The following is an 18,431-nucleotide window of genomic DNA, read 5'->3' on the forward strand; positions in this document are numbered from 1 at the left end:
ATCAGCAGGCCTGCAGACCACTGCCTTGTAAGGAAGAGTCTAACATTTTAAAGTATAGTGTGATTTTGTATGAGGCAGGAGATATCACGTCTTTTTTTGGCATTAAGAGCATGGCTGGGGGCTGCAGGCTGCTGATTCAAGATGCAGAGTTTAGAACCAACAAGGAAGAGAACAGGAGAAAAGATGAAAGGTGGGGAAAAGAGAAAAAGACAGGAAGTAAAGAGGAGAGAACAGGCAAGGGATGCAGAGGAAAAGCTTTCTTGTAAATGGCAGCATGTAACAAGCTCAGCTATAGGAGCAGAAGGAAAATTGTGTCTAATACAGACCAGGGAAAATAACCTATGCCCTACACATAACAAAGGGAAAACTTTTTATCAACCTCGGTACCATTGCTGTCAGATGAAAGCCTTTGAAAAACTAAAGTTCTCATCTCAAGTCTATTTCTTGTTGTCTGAAACTCCTCTCTTTTTGTAATTTTGTTATCTTCACTGGCAGAATGTAGAAACGTAAATGTTAAAAAACAAAAATCACCAAGTATTAAGTACTAAATATTTGGTTTTCATCCAACAGCAAAGATAGGAAAAATCCCATTAAAACAACAGCAAGGGAATGACTTATGATCTACAGTATGGAAGCTCAGGGAAAACCATTTACCAACCGAAGTACCAGAGTCATCATAATATGAATAGTAGGACTTGAAGTCATATATTTAGTCAGTCCAGAATTATGAGAGAACAGTACACTGTCTTTCCTGGAAAGATACATTTTAGAGATACTGGGTTTTCAATTTTAATCTCCTATTTTTCTTCACAGGCTGTTGTTGTTGCCTTTTTTTGTAAGCAACAGAAACCTTTCTTTATCAAAGGAGCAGGTGTCTGGTGAAGAAAAATAACAGTTTAAAATCCGAACATAGGTGTCCTTTTCAGGTTTAACTCTCCCAGTTTGTGCAATCCATAAAGTCCCAGGAAAAGCAACTGTAGAGGGCTTAATACTTTGAGCATGACGGAGCATGCAGGAACATTTTTTACCCAGAGCCATAGATGTACATCAGTTAGGACAACATCTGTGCAGCTCAATAAACATTTATGGTATTTCTACCTTTGAATGAGTTAGTTCATCACTTGTATGGTGTTCAAGCTCCAACATTAATGTTAAAAAAAAGATTTTTGATGTTGCATAACTGATATAATGTACGGCTCTGACTTCTTCCCAGTAAACAGACAGAAAGCATGCCAGTTTTTATTGTATATTTTACCTCTTGACCCCAAAATACACCAACTCCACCGCTAAGACCACATACACACATAATACACACACACTCACACACTCAGTAGGAACATTGATTTAACCGTTGACCAGGTTAAGCTGTTTGTGCGTGTGTTTGTAAGTGTATTGTTGCTTGTTTGACAGAAAACATGGATATGACATATATGTTTATACATTTATAACATACATATGTCATAAACCACCATATGCTGAGTACTTGTACTGTATATACATTGTATAAAAGGAGATACTGAGAGAAAGAGAAGGACATAGCTGTGACCAGAACCGTTTTTTTTTTTTTTTGTAATGTCTGAAATGTCACCTGGTTTAGAGTGCGTTGTGTGTTTAATAATCAGTTATGTTCAGTAAATAATAAATACATTATTTACTGAACATAACTGATTATTAAAGTGATAAATGTATGTGCACCACCACACATGCCTTAATGTTGGCTACATTTTGTTTTTGTGCCTCGTGAATGCACACACAAGCTGGTGATGAATAAATGTCCATATTCATTTGTTAATCTGTGCCTTTGTTACTGCTAAATAGTGCGTTACACAGTACCCGCCTCTTTGTAAAGGAAGTGGTCCTTTTGGTCACAGCCAGTGAGAGAAAACAAGAGACAAAGTAGAGAAGGGAGAACCCAGAGCATGAGAAAACCCCCCAAGAACTACAAAAATCCGAGCCATGTGTTCCAAACAGTAAGCTGACTGTTTCAGGACAGGAGCCAGGAAGGAAACACTGAGCATGTGCAGCAGAGTAACCATGATACCTGTGACTTGATGGGCGGATGGATGATCACATGACTACATGCACACAAAGAGCTACAAGTCACAAGTGCAGCATTCTTTTTTCAAATAACACGCTTGTTATGGCCTGTGTCGTCCCACTTTGGCCTGCTTTGTTCTGGTTTATGGCCAACTTTGGCCTTTGTAAGCCTGCTTCAGAGCAACTTTGGAGCATGTAGAGGACACCAGGGCTGAGGTCAATTCACTGTCAGTTCAGCATTTATCTATTTATTTATTTGTTTTCATTTTTAGACAGGTAACCATCAATATTACCTTGATAACAAAAAAAGAGAGAAGAAAAACGCTTTGAATATCTACAGATTTAAATATGTTTATATAAATGACTCAAAGTAAGGAATTCACCTGACTGACATGGAAGTGAATTGACCCCCACCATGGCAAGGCGTCAATGAGGATGGCTTTGGCTGGTTGGTCAGAGCTGAAAATGTGTTTTGTCTTGAAAAAAGTATACTGCATCTTTAAAAATAACAACAACTAACCACTAATAATTCGCCCAATAAGATAACAGCAGCTGGGTAAGCTGATTGTTGATTGGTTGTTTACTTACAGGTAATAAGAGTATGAATAGTAGGTCCTCCTGGGGTTGTGAGCCAATCAGAAAGCAAAGAATGAGACACAAGGGTCATGAATATGCAAATTAGGACAATACTGTCCTGTCCCAACCAGCAACAACAGAAACAGAAGAAAACACCTTTTGATTGCTACAACTTGAGGGTCATGCAAGGGATTGCTATAATAACTATGGGCCCTATTCTTTTAAAAAACTCAAATTTAACGCTAAAACACTACAAAACAAGCTCAGAGATCTCTAAAATGACTCCTAAAACAACAACTGACTATCAGTATTTAACTTCTAACATGCAGTCTCTCTTCTTCTACTTCCAGAAGTGTCATATTTAAAATACACATGCAATAAGCTGCATTTACTGTAACTAACGGCCCTGATTAGAGATTTTTAGCCCTAACCAGCCAATCACCTTTACTTACTCCTGTCAATAGTAATCAATTTGTCTAAGCTGATACAAAGCTATCCGATCTGTAACACCATGCAGCTCGCTTCTGTAAAGCAAGCATGATGTCATTGCGATGTCATCATGTCCCACCATTTTAAAGATGCAGTATTGTTCGAAGTTGTAAAGGTTCAATGACAATGAAGATTGATCTCCCCAGAAACCTTTATGGAAAACTGCTAAATGCTGACAACACAACCTCACACTCACATGAGGATGAGGTAAAAGCGCAAACCTTTTGATAGTATAATTTTCCAAGTGCTAAGAGAGTTGACACAGTTTGGTTACAAATCACTAAAAATGTCAGGATGAATATTTGTTTTCATAGTTCAACACAAACATATGTTATAACTGAAACCAAGTTTGTTAGTTTTTATATTCCATGCAGAGATATGCAAATGTCTCTGTTTTCTCAACCAGAAATTGCTTCTGTGTTGATCAGTGTTGGTTGATGCAGAGTTTCATGTCATCTCACATATTCTCATAAGTCAAACTAAAAATGTAACTAAAAAAAACCAAAAAAAAAAACCAAGTGCATACTTAAAAACATCCTTAAAACATAAAACTTTAAAATATTCTGTTTCCCAAAATAACATTCCTTTTCAGTTGTTCACGCTGGTAATATATAGCTTCAACCTGTCAGAAATCAGCCTCAGTGTAACATTTTAACATGATGTTTTTCTTTACAGAAACACTGTCATCCTGTGACAGTCCTTTGAACACTTGATAATTGTTGTATGATGTCTTCTCTTGCCTGAATGCATGAATGCAGCTTGAGTTATGGTTCAAAATAACCACAGACACAGAATTCAGTTCCTCCAGGCAGTGCATGCAATTACAGAGTCGTAAACAACAGTTGCCTCCCAAAAATGTATTATCTTTCAATTTGGACTAATTTTCTATTATCAAAGGCCTAAAATCCTCAAGGGGCAGATGATATTCAGTAAAACATGTTAGAGTAACCAGGCCACTGAGTGTTAACTGTGGATCAAAAACTGTTTTTGGACAATAGTGAGTGTATTTCAAACATTAAATCGTAAGAGCCTCTACAATAAATAGAGAATTTCTCACCAGCACTCTCTGCTCAGGTCCTTTGGTTATAATTTACAATTACACTTTGACACTAAAGTGGCAGCATGAATGCTGGATCACATGAATTCATTTATAGAATTAGAACAGAAACATGGAGGTCAGGGGCTGCAAGAGCAAAGTTCTCCGGTGATGAGAGTTTATTACTGACTGTAATTTAATGTGTCTAATTGTTTTTTGATTTGCTGAGGGAGATCATGATTGGTTGTAATTGAGACACTGTCTGGTAGCTCTCTAAAGCCTCTGGCAAGATGGAATACTTCAGTGTTCAGAGGAGATCATGTACATTATCTCCTGACGGAGACATTTTCTTAGCTTGATGGCCATAAATCTTACATTTCTTGTAATGTGTTCATGAACATGGTGATCAAAGAGCAAACTAAACCATTTATGTTGACACGTTTTATTATAATAAGAAAAGATGATTTGAACGTATCTATCCCGAATATGCAAATTAATTCCTAATTATTCTCTTTTTAATGGGCATTCAGGTTCCTGAACACCAGATTTTAATTGAGAGGTCACAGGAAGAACGACATGCTTTGTAATAGTTATATCACACACACAAACACACGCATACACACACATACTTGCGTATGTGACTTGTGAACGTGCATGCACACAAATGCGCACACATGCCCAGGAAAGTACAAAGACATAATTCAACCTCATGTAACCTCACAGTTGCTCATGTGAAATTTGATGAAAAGAGAGCAGGTGAAAAAACTGTCTCGACTTGAGGTGTGGGGCTGTGCTTAAAGGTGGCTCTCAGACTTTTGATGTGATAATAGCATACAATTCAAATAAATCACTGTGAACTACCTCGCAGTGAGTCACAGTCCTATGTATAACTTTACTATTTCAGTAGTATTTCAGTAGGCAGGTTCATGTATAATGTTGCTGTTATATTAATAAACTCCAACAGGTTTCATTACTTGAATGTGGAGGACTAGAAATTAAATGAGTTTCGGTGATACTGAACAGACTTGTGGTGCTACACACACTGGTCATCCTAACCTATTACAGAAATAGGAGAATAGCATAGGACTTCCAAGTTTCGAAAGGAAAAAGATCAAAAGATCTGCATGTCTGAATGCTGCAGTCTCACACTGTAGCTATGTTGAGCAACCACATGGTGGAGCCCTGAGCCAAACTAACGCACCACAGGCCACAACACTGTGGAGACACCAGGACCAACTGTGAAACTTGTGTCGTTCTTTCAATCTCTGTATTCACATTTTCTTTCTTTTCTTCCTTTTTTCTATAACAGCCTAATCACAAGAGTGCAAACCAATTTTAAGTGACCCATTTACGAATGAATGTAAGGGGCAATGCGTGTGCTCCAGAGGCTCAAACAAGATGATTTCTTTGACCACATCTCTACCCCCTAACTCCAACCAACCCCTCCTCGCTGCCTCACATTCTCTTCACTCCACAAGTGAACTACACAATATACTCACTATACAATACCACGAACTAGGCTTCTATGCTTCTATGAAATACTGTACTAGAATTTTCTATTTCTAATCTTGAAGTTACTTGACATCTTCTGCTTTAGGATCTCTTTCACTGTTTCTTTCTTCCTCTCAGTTGAGTTGCTTTGTCTAACTTGAATCAACAGCTGTATTGTATGAGAAAAACAAATATGGCCTCAGATGTTTCTTGCACAAAATCGCAAAAAAAAAAAAAGTGTGAGGCAGAAGTTTCTAATTGTGGAAATACCATATTTTTGCATGGGATTCCAGGAAAACAAGCCTTTAGTTATTCATTGCCTTAAAAACAGGACAAACTTCAGGAAGTGATCCAGCTGGTTCTGAAGGGAGATCAACGTTTATGGTGGATGGATGGAAGATGGTGTTACTACTTAATACCGACACACAACAAGAGAATGGTTTTAGGTGCACATTTGTGTTTGTGTGTTCTTGCATCTGCATGCGTGTTGGTGTGGTACTGTTATTCATGAAGTATTTGCACTCTTCATGACACTCTTCATTAAAACCCTTTTAGAGGCCGTGGTCCGGGGGTTGTCACTCACCTCTTCTTGACCAATAGGATGGCTACCAGCACCAGCAGTATAAAGACAAGAACACCAGCACTGATCCCAGCGATCTTCACCACCCGATCCGTCTGTTTAGCGGGGTCAGGGATAACCTCTGGCTCCTCTGTAGCACCTATAACATAAGGACAATAAAATATATCAATACTATGGCTCCAACATAATATCAGCTCACACCACAGTCTTTATTTATTCATTTCTATTTTTAGGACAAAAGACAAATCCTACAAAAAGGTCATTTTACATTCCTATTTGTAAAACACTGGTATATTCCCACAGTGGAAACCAGTGAAAAGTCCATACCCATGGACCTAATGATCACAATAAAGGTTATCTTGTGCTTAGTTAAGAATGTACATTTCAGTGGAACACAAATTACATTAAAGGAACATCTCAGCAGGAAAAAGATCACACACTCTGTAACTTCTAAGATATAATTCACAAAAGTACTAAAAGCTTTGAGAGCTTGAGATTGCCTCTTGTTATTATTGTGGCCAATGCTGTTGGAAAGCTGGCAACCGATTTTTATTTTATTATCCTGGTTTTCCTACAGCTGAGTCCATTTTCTTTGTCAAAGAGCTGCGTGATATCAGACAAAGAAAAAGTTAAAAAGTGATAATGTTTCTAAACCCCCAAGCCCTCTTTTTTTTAAAAACTATCTTCTGTGGCAGCGAACCAGTCAGTTAAAACCAAACCCACCAGTCAGCTAAGCTTTCCAGGAACCCTGAATCTTCTGCAAACCCTCTGCACATTTTTGAAATTTTGCTCCCTTGCACTGACTGTAAGCCTGTTATACAGATAACAGCATCTTGGCACTATTTTGAAGTATTTATGCAACCCTTTGTCACCTAAGGCTAGCAAAGTATGCCACCCAACAGCCTCAGGAATTGCTTTCTCTCAAGATGTCTTTACAGAATGCCCTCACATCAGGAAAGTGGTGAGTGTGATAAGGAAACAAATCCTGATGAGCCATTTAAATAGGAAGGTTTAATCAGCCCTCTGCTAAAGATCAGGTAAATATCAAGACTCTAAATATTTCTTGTAAAGTAAAGTCAGACAACTGCCAACACAAATGCCATGGTAACTGTCATTTATGTGGCAAATATAGCTGAAAGTTTAGTGTGAGAAGCTGATTTGGCTGACAGACTGAAATACTGAGATGAATAGTAAATGTTTCATTAATATGATTGCTGTATACTAATGAACAAAAGATATTGCTTTTACCCACAACCGCTGCTTCTACTTAACAGCTCATGTCTTAACATTTTAGAGTATGTCTTTTATAGTGCACACCTGGTCATAAAGTAGATGTAAAGCAACATCCTCACAATGACAAACGACTAACACACTGCATCTTAAGCAGGTGAACATGGTAAACATTTGTTTACCATGTTCCCCATCATAGCTTAGCAAATTAGCATGCCTACATTTGCTAATAACCACAAAACACAAAGTACAGCTGAGGTTTAATGCCATTAGTTTTGCAGGTACATTGGCCATTGGAAAAACTAAAGTCTTGGCCTGGCTAAACGAAGAATCAGGCAATTGATGAAGTTATAACTGAGCAAAATTTCACTGCACTGCAATTAGTAGTTGTGCCATTTCAGTCTGGACCAAAGTGGTTGACCAACCGACTGATCTATGACTAAAAAACTACCCAGTAGAAATTAGTTGATTTAACATTTTTTCATTTACTTACTTATTACATTGTGAAGATAAAATCCAGCGAAAAAACAGTAACATAATATTTATCCCTGCAGGGTACTATTTTGTTAAGCCAATCAAGTCAAGAGAAACTAAAAACACTCACGCACTTATATAGATTTCAGCTTTTCATTCATTTTGATGAATCACCTTGTGCTAAAAGCACTGAACCACTGAACTCTCTGCACACTCACTACTCCTACTCCCAACCGCAACCATATGAAAAAAAAAAAACTTAAAAAATAAAGACACTGACTACATATACATAAATAAAGAAATGCTCAATTGACTGCATCTTGCTCTGTGCCTATTCAGCATATTTAAGGTTACCCTTGGCGTCATGCTCTCATTGGGAAAAGCTTTTAAAATGCAATTTGGCTGTAGCCGTCAAATATTTCTGCACCAATGTCACCGTACATTACTTGAACTCAAACTCATTTCTGTTCCTGATGACTTCAGAGAATTGTCTGAATTCCCTGATTTTGTCTGTTTGGAACATAATTCACCAATGATGTTTCACGCAGGGCGCACGCTCTGGTGGAGATTCAACCCTGTTGATCATGGACAGAAAGTCAACAGAAAGAGAGCGAGCATCTGTTTTTATCTGTTCTCCTAAGCTTAGTGATCTGATCCCATAACGCCAGAATAGTTCGTACTCCAGCCTAAGAATATTATCATGCATTATGATAATCCAAATAATCCAACACAAAGACATATGCACAAAACTCAACATAATGCAATACATCTATCAAACAATAATCCACTACTGATGCTAAATATCAACAAGATAAACATAATCTCCTCTCTCTCTTTATCTCCCTCAATATTTGTGACCATAACATATTATTGTGTTATAAAATGTTTGCTGCTGAAATCTTTGAAACGCCCCCATCCAGCCTCATGTTATTATGTAACAATATTACACTAAAACATAGGACTCAGGATTGATAGATGAAGCAGGAGCAGTGATGTGTCAGCCAAATTGTTGCTTTGAAAGGATAAGGTTGGCGTTACTCTGTAGTTCCAAGAAAAGACAAAACTCAGCAATGCCTCTCTCTCCGCTCAGTCCTTCCTCATCTATGTCACTTTGCCCTAAGCCCCCAGATGCACAGCAAATCTTTCAAAACATAAATATTCAGTTTCATTTTTATAAAAAGGCTACATAGTTTTTTAACAAATGTCACTTAAACCGGACTAAATAGTGCATTTGTTGGGGACTATTTTCAGTCGTGGATTAATACATATTTAATGCTCAGTAGAACAGCAGCAGAGTGCATGTGGGATCAACTTAAAACAGACTACAGTGTCCACGTTTGTGGTTATGATTAACCGCGCAACAGTTTGGCTCACTGATGTGTTTTAATGGTTTTTGTACAATGATGGTTGATGAGAAAAAAAAATAGAATATTGCCTTTCTTTCTTTTTACCACAAGATAAGCTTCGCAAAGAAATAAATATTCCATGATAATTTCATCAAAACTGAAACCTTGTATTTCAGACCTTTTAGCAAGTACATAATACTTGCAAGTAATGTGATTTGCACACAAGTCACAGCAGAACGGCAGAAAAATGCCACTGGTGAGCTGCTGAATGGGTGTCCTAGTGTTACTTACAGAGCTAAACCCATATAATCAGCCAGTATTAGTTTACTACAGAAACACTGGTTCATGGGACAGAGGTAAATAGAAAATGTGGTAATGCCAAAAAATGTTTGCAGTAACTTACAAACAGTATTTATATTACAATAATAAGTTTATCTGTTGCTCTGTAAATTCCCGCTCAGCACATGTTTTGGTCACAATTCTAAAAAGACAATTAAAGGGATCCTTATTATTTCTATTACTATGCATGAAAAAATCATGCGTTCAAAGTTACGAGTTTGCGAAAATGAGATCGCCTGATACATCACATTCGATATTGGTATCTGTCTTAAAAATCCAGAATGGGTTGGGCTCAATTTATGCTGTAAAACACTCTTCTATGTCAACTGACTGTTTTATGACTGTATGACTCCAAATCATTTTGCATTTGAGGCTGTATGAAAAAATCCCCATGGTTTTTTTGTTACTGCCACAAATCTACACCACACTTGCTGAGTTCACCTACTTTTTTTCAGTGACTGTCTGACCAAGAATCAATGGGCAAACGGTGTAAAAACAAGACATAAAGAACAATAATATTGAAAAGGTTCTAAATGTGACCTCATAATGTCGGCAGTAGCTCTTAAAGTAGCTCTCGTCTGTAAAAATTATCCAGGTCAGTACACTAACACTCACAACTTACCCACATAGCCACAAAACACACACACACACACACACACACACACACACACACACAGAGAAAACACCCTGAGGCAGCAGTGACAATACACAATACCCCAGATGACCTAATAGGACCACCATCACTTAATCCTCCCTCCCGGATGCACAGTTGAGTGCACACACACACACACACACACACACACACACACACGCAGAAGGACGGAGTGAGAAAGGAATGGACGGCCGTCTGACCTCTCTGTCCATTAGTGAGTCTTTCTGCCTTATTAAAAAAAATAAATAAATAAAATAAGCTTCACTCAGACCTCCTCAGGCTAGGCAGAAAGAGTGTCATCTCTTTCCAGCACGCTTTGGCGACGTAACCACTTGTTCTAGTAGCTACAAGCACCAGCAGTTCTAGAAATATGATGACAGCGGAAACACGGAAACTTCCCACATTTTCTCTTATTGTAGAGTGGAAACATGACACTTGGCAGGCGCTGGGGGGACAGAACCCCAGCTTTGATCTACCCCATGGGATCAATTTCCTGTGAGCCTACTGGTGTACATGTCTTGGCCACACTGAACTCTGTGACCTAAAGAGAAAACAGGTGAACTATCAACTAGAGGGCCCTGTTTTATGAGGATGCCCACTTTTATGTAACTACAAATATCAAATATAATTACAGTTCTTTTCAGATTCGCCCTTATTTCATTTGTTCATGTAATTATTGTTTCATTTTATAAGGGAAAGTGCATTGCATGGAACAGTGCCACAATATTTATCACCTATGTTAGTTTACTGAGTCTGTTCCTGCGTGGGCCGTTCTAAAAAAAAACACAACTCAATCAGCCATAAATATTCATTCTACAATCATTGTGGCTGATTGTGCTGAAAATGATGTTGTTTTTACTGTGTAGTTTTACGATCCCTCCGCATTAGAAGGTCAAAGCAAGGACTGTCAGTTGAGTGCAAGAAGTGTTTATAACTTCCTAACTTTTTCTTTTTTTTTTACCATCTTAGTCTTACTGCAGTAAGAAAAATAAAATAAAATACAACATCTGAGTTGGATGTTTTGTAAATATGACATCCACCTTCTGTATTAGTCATTTTAGAAGCTTAAAAGCTCTCTGTCTCAATTTGTGGGTTTGTGTCGTAACATGGAATTGATCATGTACAAGGCGTTTATATTAAAATTAAATGCTTACATTAACTTTAACTTTTCAAAAAGGTTCAAACAACTTAAATATACCAGAAATTCACTGGTTCCAGCTCATTAAATGTGATAATTTGTTTTTCTCTTTTATGTTTTTGTAAATTGAAAATCTTTGGGTTTTGAGCTGTTGGTTTGTAGAAAAAGGAGCACTTTGAATATGCTACCTCAAACTCTAAGAAATTGAACTGGGCATTTTTCATTGTTTTCTGACGTTTAACAGATGAGTCGGTGAGTCGATTAATGATAAAAAATGATCAGCAGATCTTATTGCATTAACGGATAATTAAAATAAATTGTTATTTGCAGCCCCGGTTGATTGTTGACACTCAGACCAACATTACTATTGTGCTACGCCTCTAGCACATCTTACAGAACAAGGAAAATAGGACCCTGGCTGAAAATATCCAAAATGCAGTTACAGTTTTGGTGTATAAAAGGGAATATTAGATTGTCATTCATCTTATCACCCCTGTTTGCCTTTTAGTTTTGCATTACTAGCCAACACTTAAATGCCCTCACTGTTCTTTGAAGATACCAGCCACTAGGATTGTCAGTTTTATTGAAAACATGGTATTGTATTTTTCTGTTTATCCTCGTTCTTACTCTGCACAGATAAACTCTGATCCATCAGCTGCATTTCTAAAAATCTTTCCTCAAAAGAGAGAGAGTGTGTGTGTGTGTGCGTGTGTGTGTGTGCGCGCGGTTGCCTGGGGATTAAGTCCATACCATTTAAAACCAGTCAGATAATCTATCAACATATGGCTGCTAGTAAAAAGATGACATTTAGACTATGTGCACATGCAGTGGCTAAAAGCGCACACAAACACATCATGAATATGTTTTTTTTCTCTCTAACATGCAAAACATTATATTATACCCATAAAACAATCTGTAACATCAGTCATAACAAATTTGCTGAGGAAAACTAATAATAAATATCAGATTAACGACAGTCATTAAGGGATGGTAAGTAACAGAAGATAAACACAGCCAACCAGACATAAAACATATAAAACATAGTTCCTGCACTGTCATTGGTGATATTCTGAGCTGCATCTGATTGTCAAGTTAACACTAATCTTTTGACAGAAAGTGGTGTCAACAGTGACACTGTGCTCTTACCTTTAATAGCCAGACGGAGACACTGTGTCTTAGTTTCCTGAAGAAAAAAAGACACAACAAGAGCAACATCTGAGTCCCACGTCCACACACACACACACACAGCACGCCATGGCATCAACCAAGAGAATGGGACTTTTCATATTGTGGTTTTCAGTTGTGTGTATTACATGCGCTTTAAGTTTTCTTTACACTCCCACGCTTCATAACTCATTGCAGGTAGAAGCTGTAATGTAGTTTAGGTGTAATTAGTGTGTCGCTTTCAATGTGTACGTACAGCATATTTACTCATAGCAGCTAGCAAGTGAGAGTTATGAGTTCACTGTGTGATTAGTGTGTCTTCACATGAATAAACATTTATTTACCCTCTCTGTGCTGCTAACAGCTTGAAGGTAGATGTTGTAGTTCTTTCTTGGAGCCAGTGGAGGATTCCAGAAACCCTGGGGATTAAAAGGAAGTGATCATCAAATTAATATGAGGCTAAACGCATGTAGAGCTTATTACATTTATTACTTCTGGCAAGGAGACATGTTTTCTGTGTTTTTGATTTGTCTCTTTGTACGTTAGTTAGTAGGACAGCTTACACCTTGTTAAAAGATGGGGAAACACACTTATTCACCATCTTGCTGAGAGTTAGATCAATACCGTGCTCATGGCCCTTTGGTAAATATGAACAAACAGTCAGCAGCCAGCTAACTCATAAAACAGAAATCCGCCGATCAGCACCTCTAAAGCTCACAAGCATACACATTATATCTTGTTTGTTTAACACAGACCAGTCAAATCATGACAACTACAATTCTGCAGTTCTTATTTAATTCTGTATGCGTCTGCATTTTAAGCTATAAGTTTAATTTCCATTGGATTTATCTTTTTACTTGACATTTTTGCTGCACTACGTATGGAATATGTTGCTGAAATAAAATGGCTTGCCTGATATGTCTTGTTGTCTCCCACAGTGAAGGGGAGCGGCTCAGGCAGGTTGCTGGGGGACAACTGGGCGGCATAATAATATGGAGATCCACCGCTAGATGCACTGTGGTAGGACACTGGGACCTGGGAAAGAGGATATTTTTACTTTAAAAAAAGTGATACATCTATAAATCTGACTTACAAATACAATGTAAATAAAATGTCTGCTTTATAAGAGTTGAAATCCAAAGGTCCTATGGTCTATAGAGTCAAATGGTGAATATATACTGAAAAATTAATCTTTTCTGGAATTAAATTCTTCATAATGTATGTTAGCAAACCAATACATGGACAGTATCTTTGATATGCCTCACCTCGTAACAGTCAGAGGAAGCTTGACGGCGTGTCCGCTGAGGATTCACTTCCTCAACTACAATCTGGTAGGCGCTGTTGACAAGAAGACAATTCATTGACGTTTGTTTTTTTTTCCCTTAATACAATCAGGATGAGCTTAACAGATTTTTTTAAATCAATTTCAAAAATAGGTTGTGTAGTCAGGTGCTTATGTGGTCTTGCTAATCTAATTACTGTTTATCAACCTGTTGTTTGACATGTGTCAAATAATACATCTGATTCCATGTTACACCCAGACAATAACACAGTTGGCGTATGACAATAGAGTATGTAATAGAGAATACAGTATAATAACTGACTGTACTGTAATGCATGTTTTTTCTTTATTCTAATGGGTTAATAGTTGTTTTCTATTAACGTGAGAGCTAACTACGGATGATACGCACACCAGCTATAGGTAAGAAATATGGAATCGTACTACAAGTGTGACAAAAGCCTGGATTTGTACATGTACTGTGTACTGTATGTATGTGTAACTGCATGCATACAGTACCTTATAGGTGCTCCCTTGGCCTGGGCGGGTTTGAGCAGGACAGTGATGGTTGTAGCAGTTTCATTCAAAAAGGCCTCTGACCCATCGTACTCATCGATTGTGGGAGCTGAAGAAAGACATTAGTCAATATTAGTGCCCATGTATCACCCTAAAAATGTGATACTGGAAAAAACATGTGACAATAAAACATATCAAAGTGTACTGTACCTGAGATATTAGTGGTCACATTGAGCGTGGTGGCAGGACCAAACCCTTTGGAGGTGGATGCTCGTATGGAGAGCTGGTACGTGACACCTGGGTGGAGCTGGGAAAATAGGTGATGGGTGGCGTTTGAGGGCAGAGACACCGTGAGTCCCGGCCGCTGGAGAGGCACCGAAGGGTCAAATGAACGCACACCACTGTAGCTGATCTGAGGTGGAGCAGAGAGGCAGAATCCTGGTTTGTACATTTTTCCCCCACTGAGCACAGTGTTAGTTCGGCTCTGAAATCTATTGTTATTCCTACTGCTTCTGCTCATAGTACCTCATATTGTATGATGACTCCATTGGGTTCAGCTGGTTCCTTCCAGTAAAGAAGTATTCTGTCTTCAAATGGAGTGGCTCTCAGTGACTGATTGGGAACTGGGCCTGGAACTGTTAACACACACACACACACACAAAGATAACATTATACAATGCAAATAAAATCAATAGTGAACTTCTATCCTCAAAGCGAGCAAGTAAATACATACAAGCAGTGACTCTTCTGAACCATGTTGAAGTGACTTGTAAACAGTTGTAGCTCAAGACCTTTCTAATTTTACTGCAGCTTTCACAACATCCTAGCACTAGTCATTCTTTTTTGCACTTTTTCATTTGTACTACGTTCCACCTCCCAAAAGAGGCAGTTGTGTCACCTGAAGTGTCAAAATACCTTTAAATAAACTCCACATCAGCATCAGTAATTAGAAGCAGTTACTTTTTACCATAACTCTCATTGCAAAAGCTAATATTTTGAAAAAAAAATGACAAGACAAATGCAAAGATAAAAAAAGGAAGTGTGCGCTCTGTATCGCACCATCTTCGTCAGTCTGTATGATGGTCTCATCACTCTCTTTCCGTCCCTCTGGGTTGGTCAGAATCATCTTCAGACTGACATTGGTGTAGGGTGGCAAATTTCCCACCAGGTGGCGTGGTGCTAAGGAATAGAGAGTTAAAAATACATTAGTCTATTGTAATCATTGATGTATAACATGTTTTAATTCATTTAGGGCTGCAATTTACAGTTACTATTCCTACATACTGCTTTGTTCTACTGCTAATCCCACTGAGAATCAACATCCCAGAAAAAAACATTAGGTAGTCTCCAACCGGATGACCCAATGATGACAAGTATCTTCTTATTATACAGTATTTCAGCACCTCAATGAGGTGTTAGCTAATCAACCAGACAGTTCTCACTCAGTGGTCAGTGGTTCCACTGGTGTTCCATTAACCTGTGAAAAATGTATTTACTTTAAGACACATACTCATGATGCCGTCATTACAGGTTGAATTTGGCATTCTTTTATAGTGTCATATTCATTGTATAACAGTAAAACAGCAGTGTGAGTAATGCTAACAAAGCCTGTATTAATAGTTTAACTGAGTATTACCTTTAGGGTCCATATCCAAGCAGTCTGCTTTGCTGCGGTTGTTGGCAGTCATATAATGGTAGCAGATGGTGACATTAAAGGTGTGACAGCGAGTTATGTTGTAACCCAATGACTCCCAGTCCACCGCTATCAGACGAGACCTGGTCTCAGCAATCTTAAGCCTCTTAGGAGTCCGCATAGGTTCTACAGACAAACACACAAGAGAACACAGAAAGAAGGTAAACCAAAGATGCAAGGAGGAGATTTTTTTTTACATGTGTCCTATCTATAACGCCTTAATATGCACTACAGCAGCAGCAACAGACGTTCAGATCATAAATATGCTGTTAGGGGAAATAATCACCATTCTTTCATGATTTACAGTAATATGCGAAAAAACATAAGTTAACTGTTGACAAAAAAAGAGCAAAGGTGCTGAGTCAACATTTTCCCCAAGATAAAACACGAGGGTTTTATGAATATCTATTTCTGCTCCTTGCTGCCATTCAACCATTCCTCAAATGCAATAACTTCTAGAAGGCTCGTCTTTAGTTTCAATCTTTCATGTGTATTCAGAACTGTTATTGTCAATATAATCTATCTTCTCTTCTGCCTGCCCAAGGCTTTAATTACCTTAACTGGCTCATTTAACTGGATCAATAACCCCCCAGACCCCACCCACGTCTCCACAGACCCAAACACACACACAAAGACAAACTCACAAACAAGACCACAAACATAAAACCAAACCTCTCCTCATCTGCCTCCAGCCTGCTCATATCAGTCCACTATATTTCACCCCCCCCCCCCATTCATTCAGCAGTAAGGGTGCACCAGAGCTACACCTCAAGCTCCTGTGGCTACCCATCTACTTGAGGGAGCTGCTGTTTTCTGCAGGAAAGCTATAATTTTTAACGGCTACAAATTGTTGTAGAACTACCTCTCTAACTAGAGCAGATATCACTCAATCAAGAAAGCCAGTTATTACTCCGGAGGAAATATCACTCCATGGCCACTCACACAGCAGTTACCATTTGATCTGGGCAGGTCAAAGCACAATATACACATCAGTGCCCGGGTGTTAAGATGTCTTGAGTTACATGTGCTGCTTGTGCTTTTTTTTCTACTTGTGTCTGATCCCAGTGCATATTTTTCCTAGAGACACAGTAGTGGGAGTTTTATTCAGACCCAAAATATTAGATTACAATTTTAAATGTTGTTGTTGATGTCAAGTAGTTGAGTTTAAGTGCCCAAGTATTGTCAGTATAATCTACAAATAATAACTATTTCATGCACTGTTAAGTAGTTTAATCTGTACCATTGTATCCTCTCCTGTGAGCTGTAAAAGCAAAAAGTGCAATATTTTTTTGCAACAATACCTTATGACAAAAACAAAAACAAAAAAAGGGTTTGATTAGACTCTGATCTTTCCGATGGACATCTCCAAACGCAAGTGGAATCCATTCCTGGGCAACCAAGATACATTTAATTAAAGATTTTGTTTATTCTTCCTTGTCATAAACTGTCTACATTCACAGTGATTCTATCACCTGTTGATGTTCCTTCCTCTTCTGTGTTTGTCTTGCTGTAACCCACCTGCTTCTTTATGTCCTTCCAGGTATTTTTTAATAAAACAGCTCACCTTAAATAGAGATGCGAGTCTCTCCCCAACCCCTCCTCGCTTCGCTCTCTGTTTTTCTCTGGGTCTTCCTCCCTCAGAGGAGACAACACAAGGACACAAACTTGTCGCTTGCTCTGACAACCCATTATCTGCCTGTCACTCACATACACACACACACGCACAGAAACTCACAGGCACGGACGCTCTCACACTCGGTTATTACCCAAACACACACACACACACGCTTCAGGTTGTGACAGAATCAAGATTAAATCTGGGCAGTGCAAGTATAGGTGTGTGGTTATGTGTGTGTGCTCGTCTCAATAAAACTTCTCATAATAAGAATGCACCGTCAAGGGCAAACGCAACTCTCACACACACTCGCACACACAGAGCTGTACGCGTGTTAAGGTTTGCTATGTCATTTAGATGTAAATAGATCACTAATACAGAGACATATGAGAGAGAATGAAGAAAAAAGACGGAAGGAAGGTTGTGAAGACACCCGGGCAGGTAATTGTCTGCTGAGCAAATGTTATTGCTCAACTGTGTGTGTGAGTGTGTGAGTGTGTGCATGTGAATGTGTGTGTTTGTGTTAATAGCGGTGGGGTCAGAGCATTTCATTTCTGCTTTAACCTGTTACTGGATGGTTGACATTTAAATAGAGTGAGAGGGAGACCTATTGTCTCTCCCTCTATTTCTGTTTCTTCCTCACTTGTTTTGGTCTCCTCCTCTCTGCCTCTCTCCATCAATACTTGTGATCCTCGCCATAAAGCTGACTATTACGACACACACACACACACACACACACACCCACCCACACACACAGTAAGGGCAGTGTAATAAAT

At 38.5% G+C, this 18,431-nt stretch overlaps 1 protein-coding gene across 2 annotated transcripts in view; it reads right to left on the reverse strand.

Annotated features, from left to right (window-relative positions):
* Positions 1–18,431, reverse strand: part of ptprk (protein tyrosine phosphatase receptor type K) — a 103,997-nt gene that overhangs the window by 15,014 nt on the left and 70,552 nt on the right. For both annotated transcript variants that reach the window (XM_070849927.1, XM_070849926.1), the window contains exons 11-20: positions 15,984–16,166; positions 15,407–15,526; positions 14,873–14,982; positions 14,558–14,759; positions 14,351–14,456; positions 13,818–13,890; positions 13,465–13,587; positions 12,897–12,971; positions 12,535–12,571; positions 6,213–6,348 (exon numbers count right to left, since the gene is read on the reverse strand). In XM_070849927.1, the coding sequence (XP_070706028.1) occupies positions 6,213–6,348; positions 12,535–12,571; positions 12,897–12,971; positions 13,465–13,587; positions 13,818–13,890; positions 14,351–14,456; positions 14,558–14,759; positions 14,873–14,982; positions 15,407–15,526; positions 15,984–16,166 (1,165 nt within the window). The remainder of the gene's footprint in view (positions 1–6,212; positions 6,349–12,534; positions 12,572–12,896; positions 12,972–13,464; positions 13,588–13,817; positions 13,891–14,350; positions 14,457–14,557; positions 14,760–14,872; positions 14,983–15,406; positions 15,527–15,983; positions 16,167–18,431) is intronic.

This window comes from Pempheris klunzingeri, chromosome 18 (assembly GCF_042242105.1).
Source record: "Pempheris klunzingeri isolate RE-2024b chromosome 18, fPemKlu1.hap1, whole genome shotgun sequence".
NCBI lineage: Eukaryota > Metazoa > Chordata > Actinopteri > Acropomatiformes > Pempheridae > Pempheris > Pempheris klunzingeri.